General features: G+C 41.3%; 1 protein-coding gene across 1 annotated transcript in view; it reads left to right on the forward strand.

The window, feature by feature from the left end:
* Positions 1–12,177, forward strand: part of PRKG2 (protein kinase cGMP-dependent 2) — a 38,747-nt gene extending 26,570 nt beyond the window's left edge. The window contains exons 10-19 of the mRNA XM_075033593.1: positions 1,321–1,419; positions 2,318–2,468; positions 3,751–3,887; positions 4,049–4,138; positions 4,369–4,510; positions 5,250–5,413; positions 6,113–6,235; positions 7,167–7,229; positions 8,726–8,792; positions 9,638–12,177. Coding sequence (XP_074889694.1) covers positions 1,321–1,419; positions 2,318–2,468; positions 3,751–3,887; positions 4,049–4,138; positions 4,369–4,510; positions 5,250–5,413; positions 6,113–6,235; positions 7,167–7,229; positions 8,726–8,792; positions 9,638–9,733 — 1,132 coding nt within the window. The 3' untranslated portion in view covers positions 9,734–12,177. The remainder of the gene's footprint in view (positions 1–1,320; positions 1,420–2,317; positions 2,469–3,750; positions 3,888–4,048; positions 4,139–4,368; positions 4,511–5,249; positions 5,414–6,112; positions 6,236–7,166; positions 7,230–8,725; positions 8,793–9,637) is intronic.
* The last annotated feature ends 7,044 nt before the right edge of the window (positions 12,178–19,221 follow it).

The raw sequence follows: 19,221 nt of genomic DNA on the forward strand, positions 1-19,221 counted from the left end.
CTGATGATCCCAAACTGGGAGGTGCTTTGACTCTCTTGAGGGACAAGAAGCCTTGCAGAGGGATCTAGATTGACTGGAGCATTGGGCAATGATTAATGGGATGACATTTAACAAGTCCAAGTGCCGGATTCTGCACCTAGGACAGGGTATAAATTGGGAGAGAATTGGCTGGAGAGCAGCCCTGCAGAAAGGCATCTGGGGGTGCTGGCTGACAGCAGGCTCGATATGAGTCAGCAGTGTGCCCTGTCAGCCAAGAGGGCAAACCACATCCTGGGGTGCATCGAACACCGGTCAGTCAAAAGAGGTGATTATCCCGCTGTATTCAACATTGGTGCGGTGTCACCTTGAGTACTGTGTGCAGTTCTGGGCCCCACAATTTAAGAAGGATGTTAAGGTACTTGAATGCATCTAGAGGAGGGCAACAAAGCTGGTGAAAGGGCTGGAAAGAACGTCCTATGAGAAGTGGCTAAGAACTCTCGTCTTGTATAGTTTGGAGAAAAGGAGGCTGAGGGGCAACTTCATTGCTCTCTACAGCTTCCTTGGGAGGGGAAGTGGAGAGGGAGGTATAGATATCTATCTCCCTGATATCCAGTGACAGGATGCATGGGAGTGGTTCAAAGCTGCACTTGGGAGGTTTAGACTGGACTTTAGGAAGCATTTCTTTACTGAGAGGGTGGTCAAACACTGGAGCAGGCTTCCTAGAGAGGTGGTCAACACCTCAAGCCTGTGAATGTTTAAGAGGCATTTGCACAATTCCCTTAATGACATACTTCAACTTGGTCAGCCCTCAACTGGTCAGGCAGTTGGCCTAAATGATTGTTGTAGGTCCCTTCCAACTGAAATAGTCTATTCTAAGTCTATTCTTCCCACAGTGCTGTTACTCACCTCTGAAGTAGGAGAGGTGATCTCAAGCACTTTGGCACTGTGCACCAAGAGCTCTCTCCATTGGGACAGAAGGACTGATAGCCTGGACTCATGCCAGCCTGGTTCCTGTGGTAGGGATGGTGGAACCACACTTAATAACCATAGTGTATGTAGGCGGCAAAGTACAGCCAGCCTGCTCCAAATTACTTAAACATAACATGAAATGACCTGAGGAGATCAGGCACTCTGTCCCCCTACCCTCTGGCAAAACCAGTTTGGTACTTCAGCTGGTTACCGCCTCTTCAAAGCTCTTAAAATTTATACTGTCAAAGTGATAGTGTAAAGCTCAGTCTGGGTCATGACTTAGAGGCAATGTAAAGCCTTGGCGCAGCAGCACAGATACTGTTTTCTTTCTCTTTCCACTCTATGTTTATACTGTTTCATTCATGGTTTTAGGACATTTAATCAAATTGTTGGAACTTACGAGGAGCTCCAAACTTACCTTGAAGGTTATGTGGCTAAGCTGGCCCGGGCTGATGAAAAACGACATGCAAAGTAAGTCAGATCATTTCTTAGGCACACCTTTAGTAGGTAATCATAAAAAAGGGTGATAGATATGCAAGTAAAATCATGGATGGTAGTTGATGGAGGTGGGGCCCTAGAAATGATAGCATTCACTGTAATAAAACTGGCCGGATATGTTTATGGAGTCCAGGAATTTTTTTCTGAAACAGAAATTACATAGAACCTCAGTATATTGACTTCCAACCAAGAATTCAATCTATCCCAAGAACACTGAGTACAGAAAAGAAGTGAAAGTGTGCTCAAATAATTTTTTGCATTCTGATGGTAAATTATTTGACTCCAGATTGAGTTAATGTAACTGTGTTACTGTACAAAAGACAAATTGCCATTTCAAAGAGAAATAAGTGGACATAAAAGAAACAGTTTATTTCTAATGTTTCAGTGTAGCACTGATGCTATTAAAGAGTTTGCTTTTAGCTTTTAGACCATACTTTTAGTTTATCTGCCTCTGATTTCAATCTGAGCACTATTAGAAGATTAGCAGAGTACGTCTTTCTTCTGTTTAGAAATATAGCTGCGTTTTTATTTCTGATCATTCTACTAGAACTGGTACACAGTCCTTCAGGAATTGGTTCTCCAACTTGGAGTCCCCAAAGTTTTGCAGCTGACTGCATAATTAGGAACCTCACCATGGATCAGCTCTTGATAAAATACTGTTTGATTGTACTCAGTGAACTTCAGTAGCATTTTGCTTCTAATTTACTTCCATAGGATGTCCAGAAAGAAAGTGCTTCTGCATAAAATAAAATTAAGATTCTGTTAGGAAATAAGATGGCTTTTCTTTTATTTTTTTATAGGAGTATTAGAGTACTGTGATACAGGTTGCTGGCAAGGAAAGCACTAACCTGTGTTAATTTTCTTAATGCAGAGGAAGATCCTTCTGTGGACAGTTAACCAAAGAGGTGTCTTTGGAGATGATAGAGCTGAAGGAAAAAGTAGCCCAGTTCCCTCCTTCCCCATTCCAGAATTTAGAAGTTGTCACAACTCTGGGTGTTGGTGGGTTCGGAAGGGTTGAGCTTGTAAGAGTTTGTTTTAAACATATTCAAGTAGTTCTCTGTCTTAGATGATTGATTTAACCACTGAAAAATGTGAAGGATTTTAATATTCTGCATGCTTGTGCCGCTCAAGCAGAGATAATTCTATATAAAGCAATGCATAGTTAAAAAATATTTTCAGGACTTTGGTGTTCAAAGAAAAAAATCCATTCCTGTGTGCCTCCATCTCCTGCTGTTAAAAGCATCTTCCTGGTCACTAGACATGTATTCATCAGTTTGTGCATGTGGAGTTTACAGATGTGCCTACCTGCATTGTGTTCCCTGAATTGCAGGCCTTTTCCCAAGATTCTGCCTGGACCTGAAGTAATCTCCAGCGTCACATAGTCTGTGTTGTTAGAATTGCTTCAGCATGCCCCACAGCAACTGTAACCGGTGTGATCTAGCTCTGACTTCGAAATTTCCAACAATTTGTAATGGCTCTTTTGAGTCATATCCAGTAGCATGAACAGCTGTGTTTCTGGGATGTGAAGAGCCTCATTAGACTAAAGTCTTAAATTCCACTCTCCTCTGGCTGGGTAGCAAACATCTGGAAAAAAATGCTTCTTGTGCAGGTTTCTGAAGATAATGGTAAATTAAAGGAGACGATGTGATTTTAGTGAAGTCAGTAATCCTTTACAGTAGTTAGACCATCAATTGTTTTATTCCAATTCATGCTTCACAAAACAAATTTCCATACTGGTTGACTGCCAGCTTGGAAATTCTAGAGCATCACCTGAATAATAACCTAAAAACTGAATTCTCAGCCAGCTGTAGAACACTGATAGCTGCTTCCTTAGTTTCCTGGAAGTCGTGTTTTAACTTCCATCTTTTATTGCATATTGGATAATATTTCAGTGTAATGCAAAATCATTTGTAAACATTCTTCATAAACTGCCTCTGCTTTTTCTTATTTTGTATAATGCTAGTGTTTAGAAATCTTAAATTGAAATTAGGACCTGTTGTGGTATGAATTCATTGTAAAATATAGTACCTATTCAAACTGCTGCTATTTTGTATACATAAAATTGACACAGGGAACATTTCTTTTCATTTTACAAGTGGGGACTGGGACACTAAGGAGATCTGAGGCTTGACTTAAAATCATACAGAACAGTTCTGCAGAAAATCTGGAATTTGTCCCTCATTACAGTCATCAATTTCAGTCCTGTGCTGTGTTGAAAAAGATGGATATCAGTGTACCTATTGAGAATAGATTGGTAAAACATTCTTTCTTTGCCTCACATGGACTCATGATTTTTATTCACAGGTTAAAGTGAAAAATGAGAACATGGCTTTTGCTATGAAGTGTATAAAGAAGAAACACGTAGTGGACACCAAACAACAAGAACATATCTATTCTGAGAAGAAAATCCTCGAGCAGATATGTTCTCCATTCATTGTAAAGTAAGTTGACCACAAGGTTTCCTTGAAAGCTGACCCCCAGTTGACCCACTGGACAGCATTATTAAGAATGAGGTTTGGCATACATGAGTTCTGGAGAAAAAACATTGCAAGTCTTGCATTTTATTTTGCTTTTCCTAAATTGCTGCCATTTGTCTCCACAGACTATATCGCACATTCAAAGATAATAAGTATGTATACATGCTACTGGAAGCTTGCCTTGGAGGGGAATTGTGGAGCTTGCTGAGAGACAGGTAACAGCAAACAAAGTGGAACCTTGTCCTTTAAAATCACCAGTCAGCTCCATATGTCTGCTGAGGAGGATCTCTATTCAAGGGCTGTCAGATGAAAAGATGTTTGGTTCAATTTTCAACCACATGAGTGACATACTGAGTGTCAGTGCAAAAAAGTTGTTAACTGGTTAATGAGCAAGGCATTTTTAGAAGTTAATTGTCTGCAAAGATAGTGATTATTTTTGTTCCAGAGGCAGCTTTGATGAAGCTACTACCAAGTTCTGTGTTGGGTGTGTGACAGAGGCTTTTGACTATCTACATCACACAGGAATTATCTACAGAGACCTGAAGCCAGAAAATTTAATTTTGGATGCTGAAGGATATATAAAACTGGTAAGATGTAATCCTTTTGTAATGTTATCCTTTTGTGCCTGTATACCGTTTCCTTCCGGGGGGATCAAAATAGACAGCATGTAATTATAGTACCAGGGTCCTGGAGTTAATTAACCTTACGCTTCAGTAGAAAGGAGGGCAGGTTACTCATTGCACAGTGAGAAACAAAGGCATTGCAAGCCACAGACAAACTGGGGATTTGCAGCCTCTGAGAGCTCTTGCCACAGCATAAACAGCAAAAATAATTTCTCACAGCCCCCAGTCTTAACATAAAGGCAGGAACCACTTTCCCAGGTGCCTGTCCAGCCCCAAGCAATCATAGGTTCTACATTATCTCTGTAGAGAGGGAACACAGTGAACAGCTCCTGCCATACTTGACTATGACCATGAAAAGGGCAAAGAGCACTTCAAAGAGCTTGAAATATCCACTCTGAGGACAATGAGCAACCCACCATTTTCCATGGGCTGTAAATCTTGTGTCCTCAAGGAAAGCATGGGTTGTTCTATCGAAAAGGAAAATAATTTGGGAAATTACTCATGAGAATAAATGAATCTGTTCTATAACAGTCAGTAATCCAGCGGAATTACTTCTTTCTCCTTCACGACAACACTGTGTAATTGTTTTAGCTGTAAACTGGCAACTCTTAGATCTTTGCACAAGTGAGGAAGCAATTAAGACCTTAAGACTTCCCAGTGCAAAATACCTCTGCATTATGCAGCATATGTTGATTTTGATCAGGTTGATTTTGGATTTGCAAAGAAGATTGGATCAGGGCAGAAAACCTGGACGTTTTGTGGAACCCCTGAGTATGTTGCCCCTGAAGTCATTCTGAGTAAAGGCCATGACTTCAGTGTGGATTTTTGGTCCCTTGGGATCCTTGTGTATGAACTCCTTACTGGCAGGTAAGTGCCTCCTACTCCAAGTTCTTACCTTGTTTGTTTGTTTTTAGAAATATTTTCAAGGTTATTTTTAAAATAAACAGTTTGGGGTATTTTTCCCATCAGTAAACAGGAATTACTTGCAAAATGATACTTCTTTTTGTCCCTACTGCATGTCTTATCTTCCATGATTTCAGAAACACCATGGGCAAAGTGTGGAACATATTCTCAATTCTCATTTATCCATCCAAGGAAAGGGCCAGACACTGGCTATAAGTGGCTGATGTCAAGCTCCTTTAACTGATGATGATGTTTCCTGTGAGGAACAGCCGACAACAGACCATTCTTTTCCCCTTTAGTGGGTGACAGGGTACAGTGGGGTGGGTGAACCGTAAGCAGGGTTCATTCTTTGCCTCCATGCACACTTCCGTGGCAACTCTTTGTGAATGCTCAATGGTAGTACAACATGGAAGCTTCTCTGAGCTAGGCTAGAGGCAGAGCTAGTGTAGAGGGACACATACGATCATGTGTTTTCCCTGGTACCTACAGGCAGCTTCTCAGCTTCAAACCCTTCTAATACCTTAAACAGACTGAAAGGCTGAATGTTGTAAAACTAGGAAGGTGAGGTTTTTTTCTGTATTCTCAAATATTTGCTTTGTTGAGAAGTGACCACATCTGCTCTTGCCAGCCATTCCATTTATCAGTGTTGCTTTCTTTTTCTAGTCCACCATTCTCTGGGGCTGATCAAATGATAACATATAATTTGATTCTCAAAGGCATTGAAAAGTTGGATTTTCCCAAAATAATAACAAGACGGCCTGAGGATTTGATCCGCAGACTCTGCAGGTAGGAGGGGAGATTTGTGGCAGAGCCTGGGTGTAGATAGATTGAGCTATTTAAGATCCAGACTAGAGTGTTGAATTCCTGACAGCTTCATTTAAAATTGTTATGCCTAGCATGGTCTATTCTGATTATATTCAGTACACATGCATGCCTCTGAGTGTGCGTCACACCTCTTAGTCTGCAGGGGTGTCATCTACAAATGCAGGCTCTGGGCTTTCTCTGTAGCTGTGAATTTTTTGTGAAACACATCTTAAGAAAAAATTAAGTGTGAGCTGAGGAAAGAGCTAAAGAATTTGATGTTATTATCAAGCTCAGTGTTTTTAAAAAATGCTTCCAAAATCACTTAGGCATATAGCTCCTACAGAAAGTGTAGGGCACTTAAGGACTGACTTAAGCCCACTTGAAAATGTGCAAAAACATTATATTTCAAAAGGGCCAGCATAACTCAGAAGCATTAGTGCATAGTGGTATGCGCAACCTGTGGCTCATGACACTGCTGACTTTGAACTCCCAGCTCCAGTGGGATTTCATCCATGGCACTTAGGGACAGTATACACTGTGTTTGTGCAACAGGATTGAAAGTATCTTTGTAGCTGCAAATTTTGGTCTGCTTCCTTTTGTAACTTATGACCAGACCTGCTGGTCAAGAAAAAAAGAGGTGTGCAACTAAAATTCAGCCAGTTGATTTCTGTCTGCTGCTTCTCACAGCAGAGTGACACTGGTTTGGTTTCCTGGAAGGCTTCTCCATCCTCAAAGGAAAGGAGCAGTGAGCAACACTTCCTTATGTCTCCTTATGAGAGCACATGTTGTGTGCAAGCTCCATCCCTGTGAAATGGTTAAATGCAAGCAGTTAGGACCCCTAAATGCTCTTTTAAAAAAATAAGAATTTTTTTTAAAAAATCTTATCCTTATTCTTTTTCTCTCTTTTTTTAAGGCAAAATCCTACAGAAAGATTAGGCAATCTGAGGAATGGAATTAATGACATCAAGAAGCACAGGTAAGTGAAAGAGACTGCCAAGAAGAAAATTTGGGTTTTAATTTGAAAATATTTTTAATATTTTGGGTTTTAATTTGAAAATATTTTTCATATTTTAGAACCAGTCCTGTAAACCTATAAAGCTCCAGGTACTTCCAGGCAGGTTGTGCAAGAGAGATCTCTGTTGCTGTCGAGTATATTTGTGAATACAGCAAGCAATGATATAAACATAAATCCTCAGCATGATTATCTAGAAACGTCTTGTTGTTCACTGGTTTTGTCACAGGTTGCTGATGCAGGAGTTTCATTCAATTCTCAGAGAAATCGATGCCAGTTTAGCATCTGCCTTTCAGACCTCCCGACCTTTAAACAGCTGCTTTTTAAGAATCGTAGTTATGAACTCCGGAGCAATACTAGGTTTTTGTCCTCTTTCTTCTAATGCAGAAAGTCCTCTGTGGATTAAACATTTCCTGCTTTTTTGTTTTATCTGAGTTTTTTCTAAGCCCTTCAGTTTGTGCTTGGTAAAAGAAGTGCTTTGACTTTCCTGCTTGTCTCCCTGTCCTGGTTTTGGCTGGGATACAGTTAATTTTCTTCCCAGTAGCTGGTACAGTGTTGTGTTTTGGACTTAGGATGAGAACAATGTTGATAACACACTGATGTGGGAGTTGTTGCTGAGCAGTGTTTACACAAAGTCAAGGACTTTTCAGTTTCTCATGCTGCCCTGGTCAGCAAGGAGGCTGGGGGTGCACAAGAAGTTGGCACAGGACACAGCCAGGACAGCTGACCCAAACTGGCCAAAGGGGTATTCCATACCATGGGACATCACGCTCAGCATATAAACTAGGGGGAAAGCTGGCTGGGGGGGGCTGCTGCTGGGGAATAGGCTGGGCTTCAGTCAGTTGGTGGTGAGCAATTGTTTTTCATTTGCATCACTTGTTTTTCTTGGGTTTTATTTCTCTCTCTTTTTGTCATTTTCCTTTTCATTACAATTTTGTAGTAGTATATTTCAATGGTTAAACTGTTCTCATCTCAACCCATGAGTTTTCTTACTTTTACCCTTCCAATTCTCTCCCCTGTTCCACCAGGGGAGGGGACTGAGCAAGCGGCTCTGTGGTGCTTAGTTGCTGGCTGGGGTTAAACCATGACACTCCTTCTCATGCTGTTAAGAGAGTGGAATTCCAAGGGGATGCATACATCTCTGCATGTGCTTATGCATATATTAACCTGTCTGTCACTTTGACACTTCTATACAGAGGAGATGCAATGTATCTGGTGGTCCTGAAGCTCCCCCTGCTACCAGTCCCTTGTATGTCAATGACAGTGCTCAAGTTTCCTCCTTGTAACAACTGTGTTGTCACATGGACAGAGGATGTCATGAGAAAATGTGTTATAGCCCTTGTTCACATGTTTTTCAGCTGTTAATAGTATAATGACAGAATAGTATAATGACAGAAAACAATCTGGTTTTCTCTCTTGGTCTCTCCCTGTCTGTCTGTCTGTCATTTCTTTTTATTCAGGTGGTTGAGTGGTTTTAACTGGGATGGTCTGAAAGTGAGGAAATTAACATCACCTTTAAAAAGAGAGGTATTGGCTTTGGCTTTCAATATTGTAATGCTTTACTAATATAAAGGTGCATGGCTCTCTCTGATGGCAAGAGCAAAATTTCCCAAAGATGCATTTGAATTATTATAGCTCACCATTTTTAATGAAAATTGAATAAAAAAAGAGAGAGAAAGCAAGCAACACATAAATTCAGTTAAATAATGGAAATATTATTCTGCCTGTGTACTTTGTATTAGATTTTCACCATTACTAGAATAAATAATATTTGGTCAGAAACAAATACTGAAAAAATGTATTTTCCTTGGTAATGGCCACATTATTAAGATGCACTGTTCACATTACTGTGCGGAGTACAAATCCCTGTATTCTCTTGAGTTACAGCACATCCTTGAATGAGCTTCCTGTTTTAAATGGCCCATTTCTCTTTGCCCTAAAATGAAAAAAGATTGAGGGTTAAGAATTTGAAACTCACTTTGAACTCAGTTTGAAACAAAAATTAATTCTGAGATCTGCTTTGAGTAGCTACCCCATGAGTGTAGATATGGTCTTAAACAAATTTGAATCAAAATTGTACACAGTGTGGCCCAGTTTTCTTCCTGACTTTATAGGGCTTTGGGTGAAATTTGATAGTATTTGGGGAACATTTTTGTATAAGGAGGCTAATGCCATTGTTCTGCTGTACAATTTAATTACTGGAGGTTTATCTTTTAAAGAGCGAGGAACTGCATCCATTGAAATAAGTCATCCATGTCATGCTAGCCTTTCATTCCTTCACTGGTAGCAAAACAATTACGCATAATGAATGGAGAGTATTTTCAAAAGTTACCTTCTGAAACAACCATTTTTTTGTGTTTTTAATGTCCTAGTTGTCTGGACCGACTGATTACAGCTACTTTGACAGCTATCCACCTGAAGAGGGAAGCCCTCCAGATGAACTTTCAGGCTGGGACAAGGATTTCTGATACTTTTTTCTTCCAGGACATTTATAGAGACTCATAGACATCAGTTCTAAACCTGCTCTCTTGTTTAAAATCAAATTACACAAGGTTTGTGACAAACAACATTCCTTGAAGGATTGAAGACAGTACAGCAGCCAGAACTTGTTTGTGTAATGGTCTAAAATCTGTGTGCATCTCTTTATAACAAGGGCATGCATTCAGTCAGCAGATGTAACCTGAAGGTTTTTTGATAAACAGTGTGAACAGTATGAACAATTTCAGACACTATGGATCAGATGTATGGCACTGTCTCTACGAACATTTTCAGACACTATGGATCAGATGTATGGCTTTGTCACCGGAAATATCACTAGCTAATATTTTGATATTAACAAGGTTACCATATGTCTTTATTTTGAATGGAGAGGATGAGTATTGGAAGCCAGTAACTCTGTGGCATTTGCCAACAGCTGACACTATGTGCGTTTATTTTTCATTTTATCTTAAGTCTGCTGTATGTTTCACTTTTTCCCATAATGCCCAGTATTGCATTAATCCAGAAGCATGGAGAAAAGAGACTTAGTGAAAGGTTGATTTGAGTTTATGCTGCAGCTAAAAGGGTATCACCATGGATGCTGCCTCTCTGTCAGTCTAGTTTTGCACTAGGTTGAATATGTGAGACAGGGTGTAACAGTGAAAATGAAAATCCAGTAGGAAACAAGGTGTATACATAATAGAAGCTGCCTGGAGAAGCAGACTGTGGTATGTATTTCCCATACTGCTTCAAAGAGCCATGTCCATTTTTAAAAATGTTTTGGTTTTGTGTAGCGTGAAGATAAAACAGATGGACAAAAAGCATTTACCTTGCAGGAAAAAAATATGTAAGTATAGAATCATATTTTTTTCCTTCAAATACATTTTCAGATTGTTTTCATTGATATTTTGCTGAAATGCTACATCTGTTCACATCAGTGCTAAAACTCCCACCCATTTCAATGTTCCAGTTGGTAGCACTAGATATGAACTATCATTTCAAATCTTATTTCATCAGACCTCTTATTAACATATGTTTATTCTGAGTTCTACTCATATAGGAGGGGAGAATAGGAAAGCAAAAACTTGTTTTTTTTAGTCTTGTAAGGAATTCTATTCACAAATCAGTTTAAATATTCTGTTTTCTTTTGACTGCCTTCCCTTCTTTCTAATGGCTACTAGTGAGATTTAGAAAGGCAAGAAATTCCAAGCTCCTCTCAAAAACAATACAAAAACATAATTGTGATTCGCAGCCCAATTTTTCAAGCTCTGTCTTCACCTACTTTGGTACAAGTGAACAAATTGCTAACCAGAACTGTCAAACAACCTGAGCGACGGAGTCCAGCAAACAGCTAAGATAGTCAGGAGGCTGGAGCACATGCACTGTAAGGAAAGGCTGAGGGACTTGGGCTTGTTCAGCCTAGAGGAGAGAAGGTTTGTGGGAACCTACAGCAGCCTGCCAGTACCTACAAGGAGGTTATTGAGAAGACAGAGCCAGGCCCTTGTCGTGGTTTCAGCCCAGCTGGCATCAAAGCACCATGAAGGAGTTTCAGCTCCCACTGAGACGAAGTCCAGTCTAAAATTTCAATACTGAAGCTGCCACAGCACACCACATTTCACGTGCTGGATGGAAAACCTCCCTGGAAACTTGTAATTTATGCTCAGGGTTTAGTTACCCATGACTGCTGGCTAGACTTCCATGGTGCTGGTCGTGACTTATCCCAACTAGGTGAGGGAGGGACTGCCATAGGGGACAGTTCCATGGTTTGTTCCATGGTTACAATTATTTTTTACTGCTGGGTGGCTATCACTTTGACAGCAAATCAATGTAAATATGCTGTGTAACATTGAGTCCAAATAAAGGCAGTAGAATATTTTTCCATTGGATTTAATGAAGGTTAGATTGAGCCCTTGGAGGAAGACACTACATGTTTAGCTGGTTTTGTTTCCCTGCCTGGTTGTAAACTATTGTGGAACTTGCAGCCAGCAAAGCCTGTGGAAAACGGTAGTAAGCATGTACAGTCAGAGAGAGTGGAGCAGAGGCCGTAAGCTGGGACTGTAGATGCTTTAGACACTTGCAACTAACTCTGTTTAGCAATACCAAAGACCAGATTTTCTTTTCAGGATTTACACAAGCACTAGACATGAGGTATGTGTGTTTCTCTCTGTGTCTTTCTCTCATAAATACTATTATTACCGTCAAAATAATATTGCGCCAAGTTTTATAAAAGCTTTTGAATGTATTTTTCCACTGTATTTATAGTTTTCTTCTATATATATATATAAAAAAAAATAAGTGTGTATATATATGGTTTTTAAGTGAAGAAATAGCCATGTGATAAGTTCAGTGCAGTTAGCATTAAGTCTGTGCAGCTGTAGGATATGTTTTCTTTATAAAGCTTGTTCAACTTGCAGTGTGTGCAAATAAAGTAAGCTTACAGTGCGATGGGCAGGACATTCATTTTTTACAACTGCATTCCATACAGCAGTCTGGATTCTTAGCCCTGAATTATACTTCTTGTCTACATGATTCAGAAAAGGCAGAAAAGGCAGAAAAGACTACCCTGGAGAGAGAGTCACTGATGTAATTTCTTGCAGCGTGTCCCCCACTCAGACTATGTTTTCACTAGTGGATGTTGAGAAGATGAATGCATAAGAAGATACAATAAATGAGGTCACAGAGCATTTTGTATTTACGTAGAGTTCCCATGTACATTTGATTCATTTTATTTCTGGCATGTATGCAGTTGACTGAGCCGAAGTTTTCCAGAAACAGAAGCAGAAGCTGATACAGTACAGGCTAAACATTACTTGACCTAACCCAAACCATCTTTAACAGGCAGATGTACTTCAGACTTCAACTCAGCACCAGTGGAGTTATGCTGTTGTAAAACAAGAGGATAAATAAGCAATTCAGGCTCAAGTAGTTTCACAGTGCAGGATATGATGGAAGAATTGAATGGACAGTTATGATGATAATCAGATTATGCTTCTTGGTGCCTTTTCTAATTTAAGGTCAGTGAAAAACAGATCTTGACATTCAGGTTTTGGGCATGCTGTGGATATGTTAGTAATTGTCTGAGTTCTGTCCTTGGTGTTCTTATCTGTGTTTTGCCTTTCTGCCTTAACAACTTTGCTTTTATTGTGTGGCTCCCTGAGAAACCCAGCTATAGCTATGCTTTTTTTCCCTATATTTCTGCCACAAGATAACATGCCTTGGGAGGCAGGCGGGATGACAGTTCTTCCTGACAGAGAACACACATAAGAAGCGGTTAGCCTGGGCTGGATAGATGGAAGCACCTTTCCCTAACTACCACATCAGAGCAGAAATGCAGGTGAGCACTTCAGAGACATGTAGCCAGGAGCAGCAGCACAGTAAAAGAGAAGATTCCCAGTTGTATGATAATTCCATCCAGTTTTTAGTGCAAGTGGTGAATTTTCACCACGTCCTCACAGCAGCCAGTTCCAGCTTTGAGAAGGGTGAGGTTGGCCACTCCAATGCCTGAATGCATCATCTGTTAATAGAAAGGGGAAGAAGTAACCTCAGTACCCCAGACGTTTGAATTCATACATAAAGGGGTGTGAGGTGGATGTTAGAGAGTATAAGTCTGTAAGATTTTTGTGTTGAATGAGAGGTAACAGCTGTCCTGACATTTAGAGAATCTCTGTGATTTCAGGCAGGATTTAACAGGTCTCACTTGGAATGAAAAGCATCTGAGATCCATTTCTCCTCCCACTACTCAACAAGCCATCTCTGAACAGACACAGCTTTCCCCTGCTGTGGTCCCCAAGGACCTTGCAGTGTAGTGGCAAGATGAATTTCATCTTTATTTGACAAAGTGGGACCTGAAGTCCCAAGAGCTTTAAGCCCCTTGTGATTTTTGAAGTCACTCTAGAGAGCTGTGTGTAGCTTTGTGTTTAGACACCTTTGACAGTTTGACAATTTGGCTTCCTCAAGATTTTGTAGAAAGTATGGGAAAGAAGAGACAATTAAAACCAGCCTTCTCAACTGTAGCATAGCATGCTGCCCTAAATTCATCCTCCTTTCCCATTTTTTGTAAGGAAGTACAAGACTGGTGCTCTGTAACTCTTGACTTCCTTGTGCTTGAATGTTGTAGCACAGCTATTTTGCTTCCTGGCATGGGTTTGAGCATTTCTGATGGACTTCTTTACTTCTTGATCTAGGGCTGAACAAGCAGGAGTAAATCAAGACATACAGGCAGGCATGCACAGCTGAATAGGCCTGTTACAGAACATTGTTTCTCAGTTTCATTTCTCACCACTGAAGTGGCTGCATGTCCACGCTCAGATAAATGGTTCCTATGGATGTGGTGCTCTTCAGGTGTGTTGAGGTGAAAGGCCAAGGAAAATGAATTTGCACCATATTATGATTAACATAATTTGTGTGTGGCGCAGTTTTAGGGAGAGAGGGGAGCCAGTGCTAAAGAGGCAGAATGCAGCATCAGTAAAACCAGATAATTCCTCCCAAAGGTGGAAAGTAAGGAGGAAGTCGTGCAGAGAGCAGACATGAAGATGTGAAATTAAACGCATCTGTAATCATGCACAGCCATGACATGTCTTCCTTGAACCGTTATGTCCCTGTGGCTTGGGAACCTCGGTCACCACCAGACGAGAGGGCAGAGTGTTACTCTGAGACCCAACACAAATTTACTTGGAAGGTTGGACCAGCAGGGAACAATCCAGCAGTCAGAAGCATCTTTTCCCATCGGGAGTCAGTGTCTCCGCTCTTGTTGCCCTCTTGTAATCAGAAGCAAGAAATGAGGGCCTGGTTCTTCTGTGCATTGTATGCAAGATGATGCTAGACAGGGAGTTAGAGGTTCAAAGCAAATTGGCTTGCACACCGGCTGCAGAAAAGGTGGGTAATTTTTTTCCTGCAAATCCATGATCCGTTGTTTGCCACACAAACATTGCCCAGTGGTCTGTTTTGGGGATAGCAGCAAGACAGCAGCAAGATTTACATCAGTGTTCAGGTGCATCCTTTGGCAGAACTCCCAAATGTGAGCTTGTGACTCGTGATATGCTGTGGCTCATTGATGGTTGGTGGGAGTTGGGACAAAGCTACTGAAATAAGGTGAACTCCTGATCCACAGAAGTCAGGGGTGTACTGTGGCTGACCTCCACTAGCCAACATTTCATCGATGTGTGGCAGCTGAGAAGTGGCAAATGTAATTTTAAAGCTCATTTGATATGCTTGCAGAGCCAAAAGCCATTACCTGTACTGAGCAGCAGGCCAGCAACGTTGAAAGACAGAATGAATATCCTAGTTAAATTGTGGGACCAATAGCAGGAGGCATGGCTGCTGAATAGTCTAGGTAGTCACTAGGGAAGCAAACTCCATCCCCAGGCAGATTGTTTTGCATGCTGTCTTGCTAAGCAAAAAGAATGCCAGAAAAAGAAAGCTGAAACCCACCCTAATGGGACTCAAAAAGGCACCCAGCAACGTTGTACAGTCACACTGCTGTAGTGCCTGGCTGCCGAGAGCTTACATTAGAGATCTTTCTGATCAGCTTCCCTGACTGAGAGGAAGAGCAACAGAAACATGCCAGACGGTATCTTGAACTGTGTCCTCTGTAGCGCATCACCCTGCTGGGGACAAAGCGAGAGGGGCTCATGTCCTAGTTCCTTCAGCTTGTGCATCGCCCGTCACTCGGGGGGCATTGTACTTGGGCACCAGAAGCAGGTATTTTCCTGGGGGACTGACTGCCCTTCTCCAAGGCAGCAGTCTCATTTGCAGTGTGATGACCACCCAGCCCTCCCGTGGGGAGTTAGAAAGCTGCAAGGTACTTTCTCCTCTGCGCTGTATTCAGGAAGATGTAGTCTGGTGCTATTCTAAGAAAGGAACATGCTGTAATTCTAACAGAAGGCAACATGGGGAGAAATCCAGCCCTCAGGCTACTGAGCAGCTCTCGCCTTTCTACTGAGGCTAAGAGGTGTGCACCTCAAGAGCATCAGAAATACCGTAAAGGAAATTATTCTGGTGTTAGTGTGTTACTCATCACCAGACAGCTCACCTTGAACAAAGAAATGGGATGGATTGGCACAAAGGTGAGGTTGCCTTGTCAAGCTCTATGAAATCTATTTTGCAACAAGCTGTCTACAAATTGAAGATTAGATTTAGTTAGGTTTATTGTTTGAGCTTGCGTGTTTTTTAACAGTAGCCATTGTCAATTTTATAAACTATGGATTTATTTGTGCAGCTGTTACAAAAGACAACTATTGGAAACTACTGCATCTGGTTTTGCTTGCAGGGCCTGATGTCTACTGAAAATCTGAGCCTGCTTCCAGCTTAGCAGGTGGCATCCCCCACATGTCCTAATGATACCAGGCCCAGGAGTGGACCAATAGATTAAAAGGTCAATGCTACAGTACAGTCATCCTGTGCACATCCCTACTTCTGAGTGTCCTTAAAGACAAGACAGGAGCCCACACAGCTCCACACCAGAGAGACAGGCTCTTTTTCATTACCAAGACACCAGAGAAAAGCTCTTTTTTGTCTGCAACTGTCTTTTTCAGCCAGGAGAAAAGCACAGCTTTTGTCTTCCAGTTTTTAAGTCCATCTGATTTGCACACAGAGTGTTTGACTTTTTTCCTGCCCATTTGCCTTAGAGAAGGCTTGCAGATTTGGGCCCAGCCTGCCCAAATAATAGCTTAATAGTTTTCAAGTTCCTTCTGCCTAAAAACTACCAGGATGCTGCTGTTTGCATTTTATTTATAGAGGTACAGAAAAAAAAACCCAAAACCAAATAAACCCACATTCTCACCGTCTCCTGCCTGAATGTTTTTAAAACTCTTGTTACAAAAGACCCTTAATGTTACTAGAGCTCAAAGAGCCTAGAATTTGGCCTGTACTTGATTTCACAGGCTGATGGCAGCCAGTGACTAGCTGGTTTCCCTGTGCAGTACTTGGTTTCCCCTGTTTGCACAGGCATTTCATACCGCAACAAAGGAAAGAGAGGCATTTTGAAAAGGAAGAGAACATATAGTTCTTAAACCTCAAGAACTGGCCCAGTGGCAGGTGTAATACCTAAAATGACTTGAAATTCAGTCAATAAAAGAGAGTTTACAGTAATTTCTGACTGTATAGCTTTACCAGAACATCAAAAGAAGGACCCTGCAATTGAAGTAGAGTTTTTTAAATGACTTACTTGCAAGACATGTTCCTTAAGTGATGGTATGATTAAAAGTGCTTTCGAAAGCAAACTGAAAGTCTTGCATTCAAGGCTTTTGTCTTTCCAATCTCTTTTATTTATTCTGACTTATATATCCTCCAGATCCAGAGCCTCAGAAGCTGCAGATTAGCACACCTGTATGGGAAGCACTGAAGGTAAGTAAATTTATATCAGCTGGAGGTCTGGTCATTCAGTGGTTTCGCTAACTGGCAGTAGGAAAGAACAGTCATGTGCAGAAACTGATGCACGGACTCAGCCAGTTTAAGAGTACACTTGCCAGCATTGTTAGTGTTCAACTGTAACTCACCTATCATCTGACCTTCTTCCTAGCTTTCTTTTTAGAGTCACAAGGGATGGAAAACCACTCACTGTTGTGGTACCCACAGGCAAAGAACTGGAAAAGGCTCTGTCTTAGAATATTTATTGAGACAGAGCTCACTGTGAGGCCTGGCCTAAGCAAGACACGGGCTGCTAGTGTCATCCCAGAAATATCCCACAACACTGACACAGCTGTCACAGAAATCAGGGGATGGACGTTCTTTGACTGGAATGCATCAAAATAAATTAGAGTGGATAAGTCAATGAGGGGGAACAGTGCTGGAATGTAACTAGATATACCGTGAACGATGTACATCTTTACTTCACTTGTAACAGATTTGGGACCTGGGGTTTCTTTCAGCTTTGTCATGGGCATCAAAGGTTACTTTTTTGAGTGACTCAGACTGAACAATTATGTTTTGAGATAATTTAGCAAGATTAATTGAAAACAAATTTGCCTGAATAGAAGATCACATGAACATTCATCAAAATCAAAAGCCAAAACCCCCAGCCCAAAAAACAAACCGCTAATAATCCAGCCTAGTCCTGAAATCTGGTGCTTCTGGCTGAAGCTCTCATCCTATCTCCCCAGAGGATTGCACCATGGAAAGAGAAACTTGCATTTAACAGTTGTTAAGATGCTTCCTTTGATTAATCATGTCTTAGTTTTTTCTTGTTGGCTGTCCATTGCAAGACCACAGCTGTCATATGCCACACCACCTCTTTTCTTGGACTAGAAACAGGGATGAGTTTCAACATATCCTACCAGTCCTTGGTCTTATTACACAACGCAGAATCTCACAGGCTCCCAAAAGTTTGTCTGGTGGGTTACCTGGGAGATCTGGGAAAGGCCTTTCCCATGTGCTGCAGAAGAGCCAGAAGCCCTCCAGGGGAAAAGCAAGGACAGAAAGGTTTCATTGCCGCATTTTGAGAGTTGTGTTTCAGAAAAAAAAAGAGATTCTCTCCTGAAAATATGTGGTTAAATTGCAAAATATATGGTTAAACAGCAAATGAAATCACTAAAGATTTTGTTCAAAGCCTCTTGCTGTAGATGGAGGAGAAATGGGCAGATTCTTAGGGAAGTTCTGCCCATCGCAGACAAAACAGTCTCCTGAAAGGGCTGGCAGCAGGCATGGTATAATGTGCTAAAGGAGTAACGGCAACATAATCAATTAATTGAACTGATGCAGCCACATTAAGGACAAGGGGAAGCCTATGGGAGACTGAAATTTGCAGCCAAGCAGCGCAACAGTCAGAGCAGAGGATCTAGAAAAAAAGCACCTCAAAATGGAAATACTGTGGATGTGCCATTTCCAACACAAGGCTGGCTAGTCAGTCAGGGGCAAGGAAAACGTCAGAAACCAGAGGAAGCCTTTTCACTCCCCCTCCACTCTGAGGAACATTTGATGTAAGAGTTTTATGGAAATGCACGTTTCTGCCATCAAGAGGAGAGAAAGACAACAGCTAGCTGATTAAATATTTTGCATGAATACTTATAAAAGTGCTAAAAACTGATAACCACTTCCAATTTATTGCTTTGGCATTTGAACTTTGAAAATATTGGAGGAGGAGGAAGAAAGGGATTAGTGAATAGTGTGTTTATAGGACTGCTGCCACCCAATGTCAAGTGAGAGTATAAATATAATCAGAAAGACCACAGAGATGGGATTTCAACCAAAGGCTTAGAACGATAGGTTTAGAACAAGAAGTATCTTTAATCAGATATGCTTAAAGGAGCAAATAACACTCTTCTGGGACTGTACCTTCCCCTCTTTCAAGGAGGGCACTGCTTATTTCAGAACAGAGCAACATGTATTTGTCATCAGAGCTCATGATTCAAAGAACGATTAACAGCAGCAGGTCTCAGCCATGACCTGCTGACTTGTGTCCCCACATAGATGCCTGAAGTCCTGGGCTGGGGCTGCTCCCAGTTCCAGACACCCCCCCACCTTCCCTACTCCCTGGCTGGGG

The sequence above is a fragment of the Buteo buteo genome, chromosome 1 (assembly GCF_964188355.1).
Source record: "Buteo buteo chromosome 1, bButBut1.hap1.1, whole genome shotgun sequence".
NCBI lineage: Eukaryota > Metazoa > Chordata > Aves > Accipitriformes > Accipitridae > Buteo > Buteo buteo.